Source organism: Oryx dammah, unplaced genomic scaffold, assembly GCF_014754425.2.
Source record: "Oryx dammah isolate SB20612 unplaced genomic scaffold, SCBI_Odam_1.1 HiC_scaffold_5, whole genome shotgun sequence".
Lineage (NCBI taxonomy): Eukaryota > Metazoa > Chordata > Mammalia > Artiodactyla > Bovidae > Oryx > Oryx dammah.
The window spans coordinates 14,337,862-14,355,466 of NW_024070189.1; the positions used below are offsets into that span (position 1 = coordinate 14,337,862).

Here is a 17,605-nt window from a genome sequence, read left to right on the forward strand (position 1 = left end):
CTCTTGATCCGAATGGAAGCACAGCAACACAGCAGCTTAAGAGCCATTTTATTCTACTTTTTACTCCAAGCATGATTTTATACAGTTTCCTATTTTCTCTTCCTGCTTATTATCCTAAATATTCAATAAGCTAATTACTTAAGAGTTTTATGGCTTATACACTTCTTGTCGCACATTTAGATTGATGGAAGTGTTTTAGCTTTGCTCTTTGTAATGAGTTGCTCTGAGTAAATTTTAGAAATGGCTCTCTTTATGGTGCTATCTATATTGTACCAAATACCTTCTCTTTAAAAGCTGCTAGAAAATCATGCTGCTAAAAGCAATGAATGGGTATGCCTGTCTCCAATAGCTTGCTTGCCTAAATTAGATACTTATCCTATTTTTAATTCATGTATTAGGTATAAAATATAAGTGCTACTATTGCCTTAATATTTGGCATACAGGATGAGGTTTCAGTTGTATCCTTTTTTTCTTAATGTTAAACAGTAATATTATTTTAGAATCTTTCTGAAATAATGACGTTTCTCACTTTAAAGATATACTAAATCTGTCATTGATGGGTTATTTTCCCATTGGCTTTTGGCTTCGCTTTCTGAATCAGAACTTTACTTTTTAACATTGCTGTATAATAAATCCTGGCACTTAGTTGGATTAGTCTTCCCTAAAAATACTAAAAAAAATGCTTTTCAGTTTTTTTTCATATTTTTATGCATTTATTTTTCAAATATATTGGACAGCTCAATTTTAAATTCTCTTTTCATGTGTAAACTTGATAGGGTGCATGCCATTGGTTCGATTAGTTACACTGCTGAAAACATCCACTGTGCTGGACCAATATTTCCTGATGGAATACATCTTTAATGGCCACAATGGGTTGAGGGCCACTAATTTCATGACTGTTTCCTCATCTCTCATGTCAGACTCTGAGTCACAAGTTTCCACTTATTTCTGCTACCCTAAAAAGTGAGGCACTAAACCCAGGACTCTCAGGAGACTTACAGGCGATGATGTGTCTGAGGGGACAGTGAAGTCCTTGGACAGAGCATCGAGGAGGAAGTCTTCACTCAAGGGCTGCAAAGAACCAGGAGACGTGTCAGCAAACACTACCTCATCAGTCTCCTCTCCAAAGTCCTGTCACTGCATATATGCTGATCAGCTCACTACACAGAAAGCTCTGCCTTCCTAAATTAACCATCAGGACTAAAGGAGGATACACTCAGAGAAAAACTGGCTTGCTTACTGGGAGTGGTTCCTTGACCTCTTTTGGCAGCAGTGGTTTTCCATCTTCATCCTGTACAGGTGGAGAAAAACATGGCATTGAGTCATTTCACGTGTATCCTAAGTGTGCACTCTGTAAGCAGCATAAGAGGTTGACAGGTTATATCTGATGATGTGTATTATTCCAGGAAACAGATTCTCTCACCAGGAAATAGGCTCTGATGAGCTCATGTCAAGACACAGCTGCCAGACATCCCCTAGGCATGGGGGCTGCTAATGGGGCTTGCCACCTCCAGAAGCCCACACACAACAGCTGCTGTGGGTGCGGCACAGTGTGCGCAGGACACTGAGGGAACACGGGCTGAGACCCTCGCTGGCCTGGGCAGGGGGCTTTGCACGAGCTGCCTGGGAAAAGCCGGGTAACTTTAGAGGCAGGGCATCCAACCGCTATGCACCGACTCTGTGCCAAGCACCTACACCAAGCACTGGGAAAATCCACCCTAGGGGTGTGACGCTCAAAGCCTACAGTTCAGATGATGCCAACCTTCAAATGACCCTAAGTGCCACTTTTGAGCAATGAGAGAAAATCAATAAAGCATTTAGGGCTCTTTAGTAAAAGGTGATTTATAAATAAATGGTAAAATCCCATTTGTCTACACATCCAAAAATGTGTAAGTACAAGCTTCTCTGTTTGTACATATAGTTAACCCTTGGAAAACTGTAGGGGTTAGGGCACGGACATCCCCAGCAGCTGAAAAAAATCCATGTGTAATTTACACCTGGCCCTCGGTATCCTCAATTCCACATCTGTGGATGCAGTCAACCACAGAAGGTGCGATGCTGTAGTGTTTACTAGTGAAAAAAGTCCGAACAGAAGTGCACCCAGGCAATTCAAACCCATGTCGCTCCAGGGTCAACCCACAGTTCCCCTGGTAACAAGGGGTCAAGGTGGTTTTCGTTTGCTTTGTTGACATTCGAGGAGATTAAGAGGTCAAGGGTATCACCAGCTTCCCTTTTTTCAAAGTGCTTTCCCCCATTTCCACATCCTCTGAGTCCTCATGGACCTTCTGATCACTGTCCAGTTAGGAGGGGAACAGAGCCCGGGGTGTGCTTTCTGCCACCCCTTAGCTGCCAAGGCTGCAAATCTCCCAAGGGGCACAGAGGAGCAGGGACGGGGGCACACTTGCTCCACACTCACACTGAGATCACCCCGAGTTTGGAAGGGGAAGCCTGCAGTCTACCTCAGGGAGCTGACTCTCCTGAGGAGGCCTGATGGGAGCAGTGAAGAACACCACAAGATTTAACCCCGAGACTGACCAGCACCTGGACACGTTATGAAGCCATAGGTAATTCATAATGGGTGAGATCCACAGTTGAGGAGGAAACAACCACAGAATAAAGTGGTCAGGAAAGCTAATCGGCCACATTCTTAGAAGCTGCAAAGGGAGAGAGAAAGTAACCAACCTCCAACCTCCTAATCTAAAGAGAGTTACAGGCGTTTGACCAGCTTTACCGATGTGACAGCTACTTTCAGGCCACATGGTCTAAGAACCTTATAAACAAACAAGCCCAAACAAATAGAAATGCCATGGTTTCGACTGAATAGTGAAATGCAGAAAGGAAGCAAGACTAAAGGGACCAGCACAATAAACTTTCAATCAGGGAGAGTGCTCAGTAAAGTTCCTATCTTTGCCACATAAATGGACTAGTCCAAACTGATGAACACAAAGAGTATCAATTTGATTTTCCTGCCTTATTCAGGAAGTCTGGTAGAATATTCTCTTAAGTAGTGGTCTCTCCCATATCACTTATACTGTACAATCTGTATATTCAAAATAAAGGAAATGGGTCAATTTATCACTGGCTATATTGAGTCGCTCAGTCATGTCTGACTCTTTGCGACCCTACTGACTGTAGCCTGCCAGGCTCCCCTGTCCATGGGAATTCTCCAGGCAGAAATACTGGAGTGGGATGCCATTTCCTCCTCCAGGGGATCTTTCCGACACAGGAATTGAACCTGGGTCTCCTGCATTGCAGGCAGATTCTTTACCATCTGAGCCACCAAGGAAGGCCGTATCACTCACTATAATACAATTTCAAATAGCCTATTTTTCAACTTGTATCTAAGTTTTGTAAATCCTTCCTCAGGAAGTGATTGGTTCTCAGACGGTAAAGCGTTTACCTGCAATGCGGGAGACCTGGGTTTGATCCCTGGGTCGGGAAGATCCCCTGGAGAAGGAAATGGCAGCCCACTCCAGTACTCTTGTCTGGAAAATCCCAGGGACAGAGGAGCCTGGTGGGCTACATGTCCATGGGGTCACAAAGAGTCAGACACGACTGAGCAACTTCTCTTTTCTTTGGTTTTCCTATCTATCTGTATAAAGATTTCCTGAGTTTTCCTTATTTCTGGTATTGCAACAAACCACGTTATCAGACAAGAAAATGTTAGACTTCTTTCACCTAAGGAAGGAATGACAGACCACTGACAAATATTTTAGCTTTACAGCAGGTGTGCTAACAGGGTATTAGTGAAGTAATACTACTTGATGTTTGAACTACTAAGAAACACGACTTTTATATCCCAGGTCTGTTCCCATGTCCCTTCTTCATGTCTATGAAATTCAATATGAGTGAAAATAAATTAGAAACAAGATCCCAGCCTGTTTACCTTGGCCTCTTCTAATCTGTAATCAGGAGGAATCGTTTCTTCTCTTTCACCAAGTTTCTCACGATCCTCTTCTTTGGCTTTCTCCTGAATAAAAATTAAACCGTTTTCATTGTTAATACACCGTTCTCTGATAAAGTGGATGCCTGAGTGACTAAATCCGAGGTCAGTGAATCCATTGTGAGGTTCCCACAGCAACTGTGTCTTTGACGCTGTATCCTCCTGGGTTAGCAGGCTCAGACACCACTGGTTTTCAGCCTGCCGGGTTAAAGGGCAGCTGTGAGGAGTGGCAAGCAGTACCACTTCCCGCCTTAGTCCTTGGCAATGGAAACCAGGTGGACAAGGTGAGACTCAGAACTCCGATCTCTGCACGCCAGCCATCCACTGCTGCACCTAAACACTGGTGCTCACTCTGGTTTCACTCATTAAACAGGACACACACCGTAACAGAGGAATCCAGCTGGCCAGGTGTTGCAGGAATTTTCTTTGAAATGATAGCTCCTTTCTAGAAGTTTCTGAGCTGCCATTACCTTGACTTTATCCTCCGCAGGCTTTCCGTCTTCTGGATCTGCTTCCTTTTTGCCCAGGCTTCCAGCCAAGGCTTCGACAGCGTCGTCTGGCACCGTGCCCTTCTGAAAGCACAGCAGCGGGTATACTAAATAGATGGTTAACCATGCCTTTTAAAAGAGACTACAATGAACAACTCAGATGAGCATATCCTTCTTTCAGGCCTACATAAGAAGCACATGTCATCTTTTAATAATTTGGAAAATCTACAGAATTAGAATCTAGGTTTAAAAAACCTGACGGGTTAAAAATGAGGGCAAGTTTCTTACATTAAACATTGAGAGTGTGCAATTTGGAAGCTGGCACTGAGAAGCTTATAAGATCTAACCAGCACTCTGGTTCAGGAATAAGGTAGTTCACTGAATGGGGAGGACCACGGAGAAGCCAAAAGCCAGGAAAGAAGAAAAAGATGTGATCTTCAGGCGACTGTCCTAGAGATGGCACAGGAGAAAGGCCCAGAAAAGCCCTCAAGAGGACCTTTTTCCCACTGAAACAGCCAGGCCTGCCCTGGAGGCGATGGCTCTGGCTGAGCCTGTGGGCAGGCTTCTACTGGTCAGAGTGGACTCACGCCAGTTCAGATGACGGTCCGTGTGACCTGCTGACCTGAGTGACACAGTGAGAGCAGCCTGCCTGTGGTCCAGCTGATGGAAATGAAACATGCTCCCTATGATACAGTAATAACACTAGACACAGTGTTATTGAAAAAAAAAAAAAAAACGGGATGAATACAGAATGTAAATGGCATAAAGGGAAAATAAAGAATAAATTATGTTTGGGCTAAAAGATAGGACTAGAGCTGTCTTTTTTCAAACCATAGGTCACGATCCATATGTGAGCAGTGCTTAAATCAATTCAGCAGGTGGTGGTCAGGTCTATTTTTAATGGAGACTATAAAGCTGAATGCATCACGCGTACCAAGGAGAAGGACCATCGACTAAACCATTGTTGCTACTGCGTGGGCTGCGGAATTGATGAGTTCCCCACAGCTGACCTTGATCCAAAGTGTGAAAGGTCCTGAATTAAACAGTCTCAAAGATTACTCATCGTAAAAGATATATGACCTCACACGGAGTACATATTGGAGTAAAAGCGTCTTTCTGTTTTCTATAGCTTAGCTACCCTCCCCTAAGTAAGAAAACTTGTTCTGCTGCTAAGCTGCACCACAAAAGATCACCAGGGAATAAAGGGCAGTTAAGTGGGAAGGGATTTATCACCATCTAGTGGTTAGAATATTCTTTCAGCTGAAGCTGAAAGAAACTCCAATACTTTCACCACCTGATGTGAAGAGCTGACTCACTGGAAAAGACCCTGATGCTGGGAAAGATTGAAGGCGGGAGGAGAAGGGGATGACAGAGGATGAGATGGTTGGATGGCATCACCGACCCAGTGAACATGAATTTGAGTAAACTCTGGGAGTTGGTGATGGACAGGGAGGCCTGGCGTGCTGCAGTCCATGGGGTTGCAAAGAATTGGACACGACTGAGCAACTGAACTGAACTGAGTGGTTGGAAACTCCACAGATTTTTTTTCCCCCAGGGACAACATACATCCCTGATGTCTTCAACCTGCTTGGTACTGTAACCAAGAGTTGCTGGGGTCCCCCAAGTCTTAGCCAAGTGATCTCATTGCTACCTGATCCCAGTCACTCGCTCACACTTTTGTTTTCTAGTCTCTGCTGCAGAATCTTTGGAAACCAGCACTGCCTTATTCTGTGTCCTCTGGCTCAAGAAATAAGTGAAACAGCATTAGAAAAGCTAGGAGAAGCAGCAGTCTTAATAACTAACGGATCTAGAAACAAGACTACAGACAAAAGCTTCTATTTCCATTGTCAAGTTTAGAACTAGAACTCAAATCTCCGGATGTGCTCATTAAACTTTCTTTTTCTACCACAAGAATGCAGAAGGCGGACACTCTTCCCCGCCCTTCCAGCTTACTGTCTGCTTTTGCTCGCTCATCCCCCAGCCTCTCTGGAGTTCTCTGACCTTTATCACATTCTGTGCCTATTTTTTTCTGGCTCCCGTGGGCGTCACAACCCCAGAAATGCCAAGTGACTTCAGTGGTGAGAAACTCCGCAACCGTGGTAACCAGAGTTGGTGGAGTAGAGGCCCAGGAGTAAGAGAATGGAAAATCCAGGGCTCTTTATTTCCCCCCTCCCCAATGTCTGGCTCTCTACAGTCAAGGTAAAGTTGGACAGGAGCTAACCTGCTCTTAAGCCCTGGCGGTCACACCCATGACAGGTAGTGTGGCCATATGTCTCGGTACGAGAGTTCTGCACTGGAATGCTGGCTACGGTCTTCTTGACTCCAATCACTGATTCTGTGCCTACTACCCCCTGCACAGTCTCTGCCAAGATTCTCTCTCCCACTTCTGTTCTTTACCACTCTGGCCTGTGGCTTGATTCCCACAACGTCACAGGTTTTGGAGGGCACCCTGAGAATCTCCCATGCAGAAAAGGAGGTCACATCCTGTCCAAGGCAGGAGGGAGACTGTGAAGGGATTTGCCGACGGCACCCAGGATTCCATGGCAGGAAACAGCCCCTCGGGGTACCCAGGACACACATCCCACACCTTCCCCAAGGCCCTCTTCTCTCAAACAACTAAACGCACAGACCCCAGTATCCCAAGGGCCCCACACCTCTGTGCTGGCCTGTCCTGGGCTCACTGGTCTCCCCAGGAAACAGTGCTATCCCCACTTCTCAGCAGGATCCTGTCCTCCACATGCAAGCTTTTCCAAGTTTCTCCAGGGGAGGAGTTTCTTCACCCGCTTTCCTTTTTCCATAGGAGAATGATCCAACTGAACAGAGAGCATCAGACCTGGCCCATATCCACACCAGGCTTGAAGGGGACTGAGTGCAGGACCCTATCTTAAATCTAGCTGAGGTTCTGAAGGGGGAAGTGAATTGCTCAAGATCCATTCAAAGTTCATTTTCCTCATTAATAAGAGAGACATGATCAGAACAGACTTCACAGTGTCCTCATGAAAACTGAATGAGAAGATACTGCAAAGCATATAGAAGAAGTTAGCTATTTAGCCTGTAGATTCACTAAGTCTATAGTAAGGAAACATAGTTCCATCAGCTGGTATCCTCTGAGTCAGAATCTACCTGCTAATGAAAACAGAAGAACACAGATTCAACCAGTTAAATACCATACTTCATACAAAAGTCAAAAAGTCAGAGACACAAAAAGAAGAAAGGGAAAGGAAGTGAGTCCATCTGTCACCATTCAGTTGGGAGAAAAAAGGAGTCATGATAAAGGTTCTTCTGTGTTCTTCTGTGTATTCACAGAATTCTGTGTATACACAGAACTACACAAAAAAGATCTTCATGACCCAGATAACCACGATGGTGTGATCACTCACCTACAGCCAGACATCCTGGAATGTGAAGTCAAGTGGGCCTTGGGAAGCATCACTATGAACAAAGCTAGTGGAGGTGACGGAATTCCAGTTGAGCTATTTCAAATCCTGAAAGATGATGCTGTGAAAGTGCTGAACTCAATAAGCCAGCAAAATTGGAAAACTCAGCAGTGGCCACAGAACTGGAAAAGGTCAGTTTTCATTCCAATCCCAAAGAAAGGCAATGCCAAAGAATGCTCAAACTGCCACACAATTTCACTCATCCCACACGCTAGTAAAGTAATGCTCAAAATTCTCCAAGCCAGGCTTCAACAGTACATGAACTGAGAAATTCCAGATGTTCAAGCTGGATTTAGAAAAGGCAGGGGAACCAGAGAGCAAATTGCCAACATCTGTTGGATCATTAAAAAAGCAAGAGAGCACCAGAAAAACATCTACTTCTGGTTTATTGACTACGCCAAAGCCTTTGACTGTGTGGATCATAACAAACTGTGGAAAATTCTTCAAGAGATGGGAAAACCACACCACCTTACCTGCCTCCTGAGAAATCTGTATGCAGGTCAAGAAGTAACAGTTACAACTGGACATGGAACAACAGACTGGTTCCAAATAGGAAAAGGAGTACGTCAAGGCTGTATATTGTCACCCTGCTTATTTAACTTATATGTAGAGTACATCATGAGAAATGCCAGGCTGGATGAAGCACAAGCTGGAATCAAGATTGCTGAGAGAAACATCAATAACCTCAGATATACAGATGACACCACCTTTATGGCAGAAAGCGAAGAACTAAAGAGCCTCTTTCTTGATGAAAGTGAAAGAGGAGAGTGAAAAAGTTGGCTTAAAACATTCAAAAAACTAAGATCATGGCATCCGGTCCCATCACTTCATGGCAAATAGATGGGGTAACAATGGAGACAGTGACAGACCATTTTGGGGGGGGCTCCAAAATCACTGCAGATGGTGACTGCAGCCATGAAATTAAAAGACACTTGCTCCTTGGAAGAAAAGCTATGACCAACCTAAACAGAACATTAAGAAGCAGAGAATACTTTGCCAACAAAGGTCCGTAGAGTCAAAGCTATGGTTTTTCCAGTGGTCATGTATGGATGTGAGTTGCACTACAAAGAAAGCTGAGTGCCAAATGATTGATGCTTTTGAAGTGTGGTGTTGGAGAAGACTTTTGAGAGTATCTTGGACTGCAAGGAGATCCAACCAGTCCATCCTAAAGGAAATCAGTCCTGAATATTCATTGGAAAGACTGATGTTGAAGCTGAAACTCCAATACTTTGGCCACCCAATGCGAAGAACTGACTCATTGGAAAAGACCTTGATGCTGGGAAAGACTGAAGGCAGGAAGAGAAGGGGATGAAATGGTTGAATGGCATCACCGACGTGATGGACATGAGTTTGAGTAAACTCCGGGAGTTGGTGATGGACAGGGAAGCCTGGTGTGCCGCAGTCCGTGGGGTTGGACACAACTGAGTGACTGAACTGATGATAAAGCTGCAGACTTTTGCATCAGGACAGTCAATAAAAAGTACGTCTGGCTGTTGGTGGGATTCCAAATCAGCTTGAAAGACACAGGAAAGTGAAGAAGTATGATTATCCACAGTAGCTGAGGAGCTAGAAAGCACGTCAAGAGGTTAAAAACAAAACCACCTGAAATAGTGTAAACATTTAAATCTAGCCTGAGTTTCCAGCTCCTCCCTGGAGCTGTATTATCCTCCCTGGAGATAGTACAGCTATCCAAGATTTAATTTTTATCTTGTTAGAAGAAGGTAATACATTGGTAATACATAGCAGGAAGGGCAGGGGAGGAAGAACGCCGCTTTCTCAATGCATTTCTCAAGGCCCAGAGGGTGACTCACCGCTGGAGCTGCTGTGGGTGGAGCCGACTGCACAGAACACATGGAGGTCCGAGGCACGTCCTCCGCCACGGGCACGGGGGCAGCGGCTGGGGATGCCTGCAGAAAGAGGCAGACACAACGAAGGATTTCTGTAATACCCAGTTATTAATATGGGACAACAATGAACCAACAATATGGTCTGCTACCCTACCCGCCCTGAGCATGGTTTTCTTGAATGCCTAGGGATCTTGAGCAGTGAATAACTCAAGGCACGTTAAACCTCTCCAGCTACCACTACTTCAACTTGGTTTTACCTCTTACCTTAGGTAGGTTACTTAACCTCTCAGACACAGTTTCCACATCTGCAAAATGAGAACAATGACAGTACCTACATCTCAAGGCCTTTAATGAGACAAAACATGCTAACTGCTTTGCATAGTACGTGGGAACACAGTAAGTTCAATGTTATCAATTGTCATTATTTAGATGATTTGCCATCATATAATACATAATGTTATGTAACATAATATTATATGGCTATACTATATATATATTGCAATTATGCAATATTTAAATATATCATTTTCATATATCAGCACCCTGTGAGTTCTAAATAGCTAGGTACAAATGCAAGGTAGTAAGACTATCTCAGGGGTTCCTGCGACCACCAACCTCAGCACTGCTAGGGAACTTGTTAGAAATTCAGATTCTTATGCCCCCACCTTAACACACTACATCAAGAATTCTGGGGGTGGGGCTCAGTAGTCTGTGCTTTGATAAACCCTCCTGGTCATCTTGATTCACACTGAAGTTTGAGAGTCACTATCATTTTGTCACAAGAGTAAAATTTCAAACAGGTTGCTTTTATTCCAGACATTTATGGAAGCAAATCCTATATGCAAGGTGCTTACCAGATGATCATTAATAGTGTATGATCTCTTCTTTCAAGAAATTTGCTATGTAAAAATATGTACACAGGTGAGAAGTAAAGACCAAAGCTGCTAAAACCTTGTTTGCAACAACTGTCCCAACAGGGATATAAAAAGAAAGCACGACAGACTTCCCTGGCGTGTTATATTCTGCTTCTTAAGAGTTGTAAGTGTGGTAAGGTCTGGGAGACATGCAGGAGACAAAGGCCATATTTTAGCAGAGCCTTTTAGGGCTGACTACAATTTTAGCTGATCTAGAATCTGGAGAGGTTATTCCAAGCAGAAGGAACCACATGAGAAAAGACGCATAAGTACTTGAAGACGCATAAGTACTTACTATCAGAGTTTAGTGATGGGGGACACATCTTGGTAGGGAAGGAAGCTGGTGGTGGCGGCGTTTAGTCGCTCAGTCGTGTCCGACTCTTGCGACCCCGTGGACTGTAGCCCACCAGGCTCCTCTGTCCATGGGATTGTCCAGGCAAGAGCACTGGAGTGGGTTGCCATTTCCTTCTCCAGACCCAAATAAACAAGCAGGAACTTTTGGGGGGAGGCTCTTGGCATTGCAACAGGGGGGTTTTGTGGCTACAAACATGCCTGAGAAAGAACAGTGCCAGTGGACACGTGGGGTGGGCTGGAAGGAGACCAAAGACAGAGGCCACAGCCGTCTTGAGGCAATGGGTGATGACAGCTTTAAGTAGTTACAGAAGCAAGAAGGGAAAGAAAAGCATTAGTGTGAAGGCTCTCCTGAAGGGAATACTTGAGTACAGGACTCAAACTGCAAGAATATCAGGGTCAGCTTGGGAAAACAAAGCACATCCATGGACGGGCAAGACGAACACGGCATGCGAGAAAATATGGCAAAACGGGCCTTCTCATCAGCTGCTTCCTGTTAAAACAGTTTTGGTCTCGGCATTGTCAAGATCATAGAAAAACACTGAAAAACAACCAAAACTGGAGATTTTGAGTTTTAGAAACATACCTCTGTTTTTTCAGTTGGCTTAGATTGTTTTTCTTTACACTTAGACTGGTCAAAATCTTCTGAGAGTTCATCGATGAGTTCCGATTCACTCAGGGGCTATAATATAAGGAATATTATATAGTATGAAAAGAATTATTATTATTTTTTTTTACTTTGATAGAAGAAAAACGCTTTCCTAGAGAAAAAGTTTTTCTAGGTAACATATATTAGGTTGCATTTTAGGATCTAAAACCCAAAGCTAATTTATACAGGGCATACATTTATCAATATAAGATAAATATCACGCAACAAATAATGAATACTGAACACCCAAGTACCACAAAAAATGTTAAAGGTTTATTCAGCTAAAAGTTTTCCTGATATTTCAATTTCTAAGTAATTTTGTTCAAATAAAACTGCCTATTTCCAGTGAAGAGCTGCATGGTTTTTCTTTATGAGGTTGCTTTTTCTACTTCCTACTGACTTCTGTTATGAATAAGTCAAAAGAAAAACAGATCATATATTCCCTTTCTATGAGAACGTGGGTTTTGGCAGGAAAGTTCTGTTATCCCTAGTTCCTTCCGGTGAAGTGGTACTATTTATTTACTGTCATTGGTCAAAATCTCCACATGCCATAATCTAAGAGATGGCATGTAATTCAGAAGCTCGGCCCCAGAGATGGGCAGGCTGAGTTTTGAGCCCTGGCCTTGCTACTTCCTAGCTATTTGACTTTGGGCTATTTACAGGATCCTTTTATGTCTTAATTTCCTCACCTGTCAAATGGGGATAATAATAGTGCCTTCCTCATTCAGTGAGTTCTCAAAATGATAACACACAAACACCATTTAGTGTAGTGTCAAGCACACAGTAAGTGACTAATAAATGAGTTGCTTAGTATCATCATGACAGTAACTATGCTGGTTCATACCAAATTAAGTAAAGGTAGTGCTGAATCAGAGCATTTGATAATAAGATTAGGATCAAAGTAAATGCTAATGGCCTAATTTGAGGGCCCTCTTGATATCAGCACCTATGTTCAATGAATGTCACCTGTAAACTTGTAATAGTTAGGTAATAATTCATGAGCTAAATAATCATTAAAATGCGTGAAATGGCCAAATGCTGCTGTCAAAGGTTCCTTTCTCCTTAACACTAGGCTGGCATATGAGTCTCCACAGTGAGATCTGGTCTATGAAAATTACCTGTTTATATCTTACAGTTGTATTGGGTTTTTTTGTAAGTATCAGAAACAAACTTATTTCCTCACCTTGGGTTTTTCTTCAGCCTCTGGCAAGAGTGGTTTTCCATCTTTATCCTGTGAATGAAATAGAAAATTCATTTAAAATGAAACAAAAAATTTTGCTTTCTTATCCCATTAAGTTTGTTTTTGAAATTCCAGGATACGAGAGAAGAGACTGTCTTTTTCTGATATGTTTGAGTGAGGATGTATTTCAAATTAATTTTTAAAATAAAGCATCAGAATAAGGATCTGGGTTATAAAAATCAAGACCAAATGCTATAAAGTTCAATCCAAGTACTTTCTTTTAAAAGTTACTAGAAAATAATTTCCATCTTTGGATAGGGAAGTAGAATTTTTTAAAAGGTTCTTTGGCAAGAAAGATGCAGCTTCATCGAAGAAAGGCTGAAAAAACAGTTTTGATTCTCCAACCAGGGTGAAGAGGTAGATCTCATTCCTATAAAACTGTTTTAGTTGTTTGGACATTCACATTCTAGAATATTTCTTAAAATACTTTTTACTTTCCATATATAAGCATTACAACTATTTCCCATCATACATTTATGTGCATTATTTCAAAGATAAATGACAAATATAATTACAGGGATAGGTCCAGTCTCCTCACACCAAACCAAACCCACTTTCACTGAAGACACTGGTAAATCATTACATGTTTCTCTACCACTTACAAGATCTATGTGCTTTTATCCATCAGCAGTTAGAGAAAATATAAACTCCCAATTATTCCTTCTACTTCAAGGTTAAGGATCTATGTCAAGTATGGTTAATAGCTGAACCACTTGAATTTGTGGGAACTTTAGTGAGCACACACAGTCACTACTTAGGAAACCCTCTTTTAAAAGGTCCAACTGTTCAGGACAGAAAATAAAAGTTTCAGGGTTTCCAGAGTTGTTATCTGAACTCAGCCAGACATGCCCTGAAGCCTCCCGGGGACAGACAGGGCACCATGGGACACACAGGCAGGAGCAGCGAGCTGCCAGCAAGCAGTGAGGTGAGCAACGTACTGTGGCCGGCTTTAATCTATACTCCGATGGGACTGTTTCCTCATCTTCACCACATTTCTTTACTTTCTCTTCTTTGGCTTTTGCCTGAAGAAAGTGGAGAGGAAAAAAAATAAGGTAAATTAAGACATTACTTTATGTACTCCATGGGTGTCGAGGAGAAGACCCAATCAGGTTAAAGGGCCTAGTGAGCAGCTGGGAGGAAGGTAGTATAGGAGACTAGAGGTAGAGGAGAAACAAGCCAACCAGGAGTCCCGGGGAGGTGTCCCGGCCCTGTCTCCGTGACCCTGGGAAGACACCCAGACTTTCTTTGCCTCAGTTTCTTCAGCTGTAAAATGGGACTACTTCTTTAAGAACCCTTACCTAGCTCTCTTGATTTGTAAAGACCAGCAGAGAAAATGAAATAAATATTCTTTGAAGAAAGTTAAGAAGAGTGCACAAGTTAGTTGCAATGATTTTACAGCCTTCATCTGTCATACTCAATGGGGTACTTAGCTAAGGGGGAGAAAAAAAAAACAAAACCAATGCTCAGGAGTGTTAAACTCGTTCAGTGTTAAACAGATGAGAAATGGGAGAGCCATCCCATCACAAATCTGGTTGATCCATGGATAACTGGTTTTACCTCTTTTAAAAGAACTCCCTTCAGTACCACCAAGATTCACTGGATTCCTGAACCATGAGCAACCGAATGCGTGTACATAAGAGTGTGCTGCCACAGCAAATCAGTGGCTTTCAGGATGGGACATCTGCATTTTAAGTCACTGGTGGGTAATGTGAAGTTTCGTGCTATGTAATAATTTGTATCAGTATCAAGACATGGATTTAAATCACAAGCCAAGGAGCTCCTGGGCACAAAATTGTGTGTATGTATGTGTGTGGGGGGGTGGGTGGGGTGGGTGGTATTTAGCTGATTCTAGCTCACCTTATTGCTCCCATCTACGTCTCAGCCTAAGATCGTGGTTCTCCATCGAATGCTTAGTTAGTTGATTAATTTTAAAATATTTAACGAGCACTTTTAATAAGCCAGGTACTTTTTCTAGGCTTTGGTATTATAGTTTTATTGTTCTATAGAATAATAACCGTCATTAAGGGATGAAAGGATTAAAAAAAAAATTTCCAGTTATATTCTATTTCAGGATATAGTGGACGTCCTATTATATCATAGTTCTCCCCAGTTCAGGGATCTGAGAGGTCTCCTGCTATAAAACAGTCTTTATGGAAGAGTCACCCATATAGGACTGTGCCCCAACTTGGGCTTGTGAACAGTGAGTCATATGCACAGCTAGATATCTTTCTATTACTCTTTGCTCTTTATATTTCTTAAATGTCTGCACTGTGGTCTGTATTCAATAGGCAATGAAAACAAACATCCCTGAATTGACATAGTTCCAGACTAGTTAACTGCACTAGAAACGGTGGTGGTTTAGTCGCTAACTCATGTCTGACTCTTTTGCAACTCCCATGGACTGTAGCCCGCCGGGCTCCTCTGTCCGTGGGATTTTCCAGGCAAGAGTACTGGAGTGGGTTGCCATTCTCTTCTCCAGGGTATCTTGCAGACCCAGGGATAGAACCCTGGTTTCCTGCATTGCAACTGAGCTACCAACTGAGCTTTACCAACTGAGCTACCAGGGAAGCCCTGGAATCAGGGGAGATTAATAATGAGGTGTCACTAGGGAATAAACGTGCCATGGTACATTATTTATGAGAACGACAAGCAGGCATGGACCTTCTCTCTGAAGCATCCCCTGGCGTAGAATGTGCTCGAGTGGCCGTGGACTCCTATACCATACCAATCTTTATGGGGTTATCACAGCAGACTATCCAAAGTAGTGAATTCACCATCAGGTACTAAAACTCAATGTAAGGACTGAGGATTTCCAGAGGATTAGAAAATCTTCATACTTTATATATAATTAAAAAGGAAAACTAGTGGAAAGAGTGAAAAGGAACTGTTCTTTTTGTTTAAATTTTAGGAGTTTGCTAGTTTTCTAGAGGAAATTTAACACATTCCCTGGTATTAAAAAGCAGAGACATTACTTTGCCAACAAAGTTCCATCTAGTCAAAGCTTTGGTTTTCTCAGTAGTCATGTATGGATGTGAGAGTTGGACTATAAAGAAAGCTAAGTGCCAAAGAATTGATGCTTTTGAACTGTGGTGTTGGAGGAGACTCTTGAGAGTCCCTTGGACAGCAAGGAAATCCAACCAGTCCATCCTAAAGGAAATCAGTCCTGAATGTTCATTGGAAGGACTGATACTAAAGCTGAAACTCTAATACTTTGGCCACCTGATGCGAAGAACTGACTTTGGAAAAGACCTTGATGCTGGGAAAGATTGAAGGCAAGAAGAGAAGGGGATGACAGAGGATGAGATGGTTGGATGGCATCACCAACTCAATGGACATGAGTTTGAGTAAACTCCAGGAGTTGGTGATGGACAGGGAGGCCTGGCGTGCTGCAGTCCATGGGGTCGCCAAGAGTCGGACACAACTGAGTGACTGAACTGAACTGGTGCCTCAGAGGGTAAAGAACTTGCGTGCAATGTGGAAGACCTGAATTCGATCCCTAGGTTGGGAAGATCCCCTGGAAAAGGGAATGACAACCCACTCCAGGATCCTTGCCTGGAGAAGTCCATGGACAGAGGAGCCTGGAAGGCTACAGTCCACGGGGTCGCAAAGAGACACGACAGAGTGACTAACACTTTAATTATTCTACATCCGTAAACCCAAACTGTTTAAAACTTTGACATGACTTGTTTTACATCTACTCATCTGATTTTAGTCACTCCTAAGAGTCTTTTCATCCTGGGATTTATGTCTATACCTTTCCTCCCCAAATTATCATCTCCTTAAATCACCCTAATCAAAGAGCCCCAAGGCAGAAGTGCCCTTGGCGGGCTGCCACAGAGCCCTCAGTGGTGGACCCCCAGGGTCCTGCCAGGACCACCCTTTCCTCGAGATGCTGTGCCCCCTGGCACCCTGCTGCAATCCAAGTTCCCCTTCCCTCCGCACATTACTTGGTCCTGGAGGACAAGGGTGGCTTCTCCGGCTCCCTTGCCTTCGCCTTCGTAAAGCCTTTCGTGCCATATGGCGCCCTGTGAGTCCTCAAAGAAGGTCGACGATAGAAACTGGCCCACTGGGGACCGGGCGGTCCCAAACTCCGGGGGAGCTGCTGGAAGTGGCCGAGACCCACCTTCCCCCGGAGACCCGGGACAGGAAGTGACAGCAGAGCCTGCCGCATTGTGACTGAGCTGGGAGGCGGGCGCTCCGGAGGGTCTCCCCACCACTGCCTGGCCAAGGGTGCCCCCAGGACATCCCTCCGCTTCTCCTCTTCTTTTCCCCCCAGAGGACTCCTCAACAATCCCTTAAAAACCGAAACTTAACATGAAAACTCTCTTCCACCAAACAGGAGCAACTCCCTAGCTCCATACTCTAAACATGCATTCGTTTTAGTTATAAAGCAATTATTGCTTGATTTTATTCTAACTGGCAACAAGGTTTCAACGCTTTTCCCCAGAGTTATATACAGGATTTCCCACCCCCATCTGCAGCCATCTCCCCTCTTTCTTTATAAATAGAAGCACCTAGAACCCTTTTGCAAAGACAGATTTCTAATTTCCATACGACCAGACAAACTTGTTTCTCACCAGGCCACCAGCTCTATGTTATCTTGTTTAGCCAGGTGTCACTTAAGAATTGGCAAAGGAGATTAGTTGTTCATTTGAAGTATTACAATTCTAGATGATTTATAAGACAAACACTCAAATATCCTTCCTGGTTGTTAACTCCCCAGCAATAAAATACCT

The 17,605-nt window shown here is 43.4% G+C and overlaps 1 protein-coding gene across 21 annotated transcripts in view; it reads right to left on the reverse strand.

The window, feature by feature from the left end:
- CAST (calpastatin) overlaps window positions 1-17,605 on the reverse strand; it is a 136,730-nt gene that overhangs the window by 16,108 nt on the left and 103,017 nt on the right. For all 21 annotated transcript variants that reach the window (XM_040239384.1, XM_040239383.1, XM_040239382.1 and 18 more), the window contains 8 exons: window positions 13,808-13,891; window positions 12,813-12,860; window positions 11,567-11,662; window positions 9,680-9,775; window positions 4,414-4,515; window positions 3,887-3,970; window positions 1,241-1,291; window positions 1,000-1,071 (listed from right to left, as the gene is read on the reverse strand). In XM_040239384.1, coding sequence (XP_040095318.1) covers window positions 1,000-1,071; window positions 1,241-1,291; window positions 3,887-3,970; window positions 4,414-4,515; window positions 9,680-9,775; window positions 11,567-11,662; window positions 12,813-12,860; window positions 13,808-13,891 — 633 coding nt within the window. The remainder of the gene's footprint in view (window positions 1-999; window positions 1,072-1,240; window positions 1,292-3,886; window positions 3,971-4,413; window positions 4,516-9,679; window positions 9,776-11,566; window positions 11,663-12,812; window positions 12,861-13,807; window positions 13,892-17,605) is intronic.